This window comes from Etheostoma spectabile, unplaced genomic scaffold (genome assembly GCF_008692095.1).
Source record: "Etheostoma spectabile isolate EspeVRDwgs_2016 unplaced genomic scaffold, UIUC_Espe_1.0 scaffold325, whole genome shotgun sequence".
Classification (NCBI taxonomy): Eukaryota; Metazoa; Chordata; class Actinopteri; order Perciformes; family Percidae; genus Etheostoma; species Etheostoma spectabile.
Window position 1 is genome coordinate 647,887 of NW_022605585.1, and position 4,132 is coordinate 652,018.

Sequence of the window (4,132 nt, forward strand, 5' to 3'; positions counted from 1 at the left end):
GTGTGTGTGTGTGTGTGTGTGTGTGTGTGTGTGTGTGTGTGTGTGTGGCTGTGTGCCTCTGTGCTTGTGTGTCTGTGTGTCCGTGTGTGTGTGAATATGTATAAGTGTTGCTATGAGTGTGTGTGTGTGTGTGTGCTCCTTCCATAACTATTCTTATTCTTCTGATCTGGGTTTAACTGGTTGCATCCCAGTAGTCTGTCACACTTTGTTTTCTGTTTTCTTTATAATTCTACTTGTATGAAAACCAACCAGCAGTAATGAAAGGTAACTTTTCCTCTGAAATGGAGATAAAGATTAGGTTTACATGGGGTTTACAAGATTTCAACCTCTCCAGTTTCCAAATTAAAGTTGAATTCCAGTCAAGTTCAACACGTAGCTCTGTTGGTTTGCAAATTTGGATGTAAATGTTTGTCAGTAGAGAGAATAACTAAACCAATCGGTGGTGCCTACACCGTGTTATCCTCCTGAGTTAGCACCCAACAGGCTCAAACAGGTCACGTTATAAACATGTTTTTAGCCTCTAAACATGCTCGAAATGTCATTACAAGAGCAACAAGTTGCTTGTTAAATTTAAAACTAAACTTTCCTTTATTGAACCAGTTGAACATTGAATTGAATATAAAAGTAAAGAAAGAAACTAAAGAGAAATAAAGTGCCATTTTCTTCCGACATTTTGGTTCAACTCAAAAAATCTCTGTCTTTCGCGATATGTCGCGGCCTTCGCGTCTGCATACTGTGCCAGTTGATATTGTGATGATGATGATAAAAAGATGTATTGTGCAGCCCTTATAGGAGATGCAAAATGACTGCAAATAGAAGTAAAATGATTCAATATGGCCTGAAAAAAATGCAAAATGACCACAAAGAGACACAAAACGATGCAAAATGATCGCAACAAAAATGCAAAGAGGCTACAAAAAGACCGGAAACAACTACAAAGAGACGAAAAATTCACTACAAAGAGAAATCACTGAGAGAGTTTTGTCTCTCTTTCAGTCTGAGTGTCTTGTTCCTGCGTGGGAGGAATTGCTAATATTTATTGATGGTATTTCATAGTAGAATGTTTGAATTTTCTCTGGCATTCGTTTCACACTGAATAAACAATGTAACTGGTATCAATGTGCCGTTTAAGAACCAGAGCTTACACAGTTTTAATCAATTTACAGAAGTTTAAAAAAGCAGTTCTCCCTAAATAACAACTTCTGTCCCTCCCTGATGGGAGTCGAGTGCAGATTTGAGTCGTGCATGCTCAGATTTAAACAGTTTACGGCATAACTGTTGTACTGAAATTTGTGGAATCCATGAAATAATAAACTTTTCTCATTACAAACAATAACAGAAGATGGAAATCATTTCAGAAACATTGTAGCTATCTATGATTGGTTGCTAACGTTAGCTCATAACACCATTCAACTGACAGCCTTTGTTGATTTCGATTGCTAGCTTGTGGCTAAGCTAGCATTCATTTCAAAAACGTTGTAGCTATCTATGGTTGTTTGGTTGCTAACGTTGGCTCAAAACACCATTCAACTGACAGCTTTTGTTGTGTTTGATGCTAACTTGTAGCCAGCAGTGAACCAACTTGGTTAAGTAGGTCCATTTCTACTGTGTTGACATTACAGAAGTCTATCGTTAGCATCTTGCATGCTACGTGTCGCAAAGTAACGCATGCGTGACTCAAATCTGCACTCGACTCACATCGGGGAGCGACAACTTCTTCCAACTTAATAAAAAGATAAGTAGCTTTAGCTTTACACCGTCACAGATGTGGAAGGGGTTTTGAGATGATGTGCTAAAGAGTTATTGACGTAGAGCTGATGGTGTCTGTGTTTTGTACGTGCAGCCGGAGAACCTGCTGCTGGCCAGCAAGTGTAAGAACGCAGCAGTGAAGCTGGCTGACTTTGGACTCGCCATCGAGGTTCAAGGGGAGCAGCAGGCTTGGTTTGGTATGTAACACGCACGCACACACTCACACATTCACACGTGCACACACACACACGTGCGCGCACACACACACACACACACACACTCGCACACAAAGCTCATTTTAACAACATTACTGATCTGCTTATCAGATTTCATGCACGTTGTTGACATAGACCACTGACCAGCAAAGAAAACAGACTCCACCCTCCTACAACCACCGTGGCTGCACCTGGCACCTGAATGCATCCTCTAACGTTTAGTTTCCAAAGGCATCCTAAATAAAAAGTTGAATTAATCATCAAGTTAAAGGTCCCATGGCATGAAAATTTCACTTTCACACAGGTTTTTTAACATTAATATGAGTCCCCCAGCCTGCGTTTGATCCCCCAATGGCTAGAAATGAAAGTTCAGATGGGCCGATCTGAAATACTGCCCCTTATGAGGTCATAAGGGGCAAGGTTAACTCCCCTTTCTTTCAAATGAGCAAAGTGGCAGTTGTTCAAGTCCACACCCCCAGCCTCCACCTTGCCCCCCCTTCTTCCACAAAAGCTACGGACTCAGAAATGGCCCATACTAAGGAAAGCTCATTGTGGGACTGGCTCTAGAGGCTGGAATTCTGCACCAAGACTGAATTTTGAGAAAGAGACTTCAGATACAGTATTAGGGACCACTAAGGTCTATATAAAAGAGACTTCAGATACAAGTTTTAGGGGACCACTAAGGTTATATATAAAAGAGATTCAGATACAGTATTAGGGCCACTAAGGTCTATATAAAGATGACGACTTCAGATACAGTATTAGGGGACACTAAGGTCTATATAAAAAGACTTCAGTACAGTATTAGGGGACACTAAGGTCTATATAAAGAGACGAATCAGTACAGTTAGGGGAACTAAGGTCTATTAAAAGACTTCAGATCAGTATTAGGGGACCACTAAGGTCTATATAAAGAGGACTTCAGATACTAGTTAGGGGACACTAAGGTCTATATAAAAGACTTCAGATACAGTATTAGGGGACCACTAAGGTCTATATGAAAGAGACTTCAGATACCGTATAGGGACCACTAAGGTCAATTAAAAGAGACTTCAGACCGAGTATAGGGGACACTAAGGTCTATATAAAAGAGACTTCAGATCCAGTATTAGGGACACTAAGGTCTATATAAAAGGACTTCAGATACAGTATTAGGGGACCACTAAGGTCTATATAAAAATGACTTCAGTACAGTTTAGGGGACCACTAAGGTCTATATAAAGAGACTTCAGATACAGTATTAGGGGACCACTAAGGTCTGATATAAAGAGACTTCAGTACAGTATTAGGGGACCACTAGGTCTATATAAAGAGACTTCAGATACAGTATTAGGGGACCACTAAGGTCTTATAAAAGAGACTTCAGATACAGTATTAGGGGGCCACTAAGGTCTATATAAAGAGACTCAGATTACAGTATTAGGGACCATAAGGTTTATATAAAAGGCCTTCAGATACAGTATTAGGGGGCCGAATGGTCTGATATTAAAAGAGACTTCAGATACAGTATTAGGGGACCACTAAGGTCTATATAAAAGCCTCCAAAGAGCACCATGTCATGTTACCCACAGATGGTAGCACAAGAGAAGCTCAGGAAGTCCAGTTTTTTCTTTTTAAAGGAAATCTGCAATAACATCCGCCCCTCTCTGTTTCCATCCTCCTCCTCTTCCTCCTCTTGATGATGAAGGGCTCGGTTGCCTGACAGCTGTGATGTGCAGCAGAGCTGTCAGGCTGAAGCCTGTGTGAGAAGCTTAGGCCTCCGCAGGACCGTTCATCCACACTGTCATTTTACCCTTTTTTTGTAAAGCGTGCCCTCGAGTCTAGAGAACCAGGGATTTCTGCCTCCTCTTCCTTCAGTATTACACTCATCTCATGTGACTGACAGGATCGTTTTCTTGGTCTTTTTCTGAAGATTTTCCTTTGTTTATTTCTCTTGTGTATAGTCTTCTATTCAGCAAGCTAACAAGGATAGTGACTAATGGATTTGGAGGATCAAGTGAATCAAGCGCACACCACAACTTGTGTCTTATTTGACCCAGAGCCAGTACACGGAGATCGATAATAAAGAGGCTGCAGCTAAAAACGCTCATTCAAGCTTCCGTTTCATAACGATTCTAAGACTGTGTCTGAAATCAGAATCAGAATCAGAAATAATTTATTGATCCCCG

At 40.8% G+C, this 4,132-nt stretch overlaps 1 protein-coding gene across 10 annotated transcripts in view; it reads left to right on the top strand.

Annotated features, from left to right (window-relative positions):
* camk2b2 (calcium/calmodulin-dependent protein kinase (CaM kinase) II beta 2) overlaps positions 1 to 4,132 on the top strand; it is an 85,248-nt gene that overhangs the window by 41,100 nt on the left and 40,016 nt on the right. For all 10 annotated transcript variants that reach the window (XM_032511151.1, XM_032511157.1, XM_032511150.1 and 7 more), the window contains exon 7: positions 1,844 to 1,946. In XM_032511151.1, coding sequence (XP_032367042.1) covers positions 1,844 to 1,946 — 103 coding nt within the window. The remainder of the gene's footprint in view (positions 1 to 1,843; positions 1,947 to 4,132) is intronic.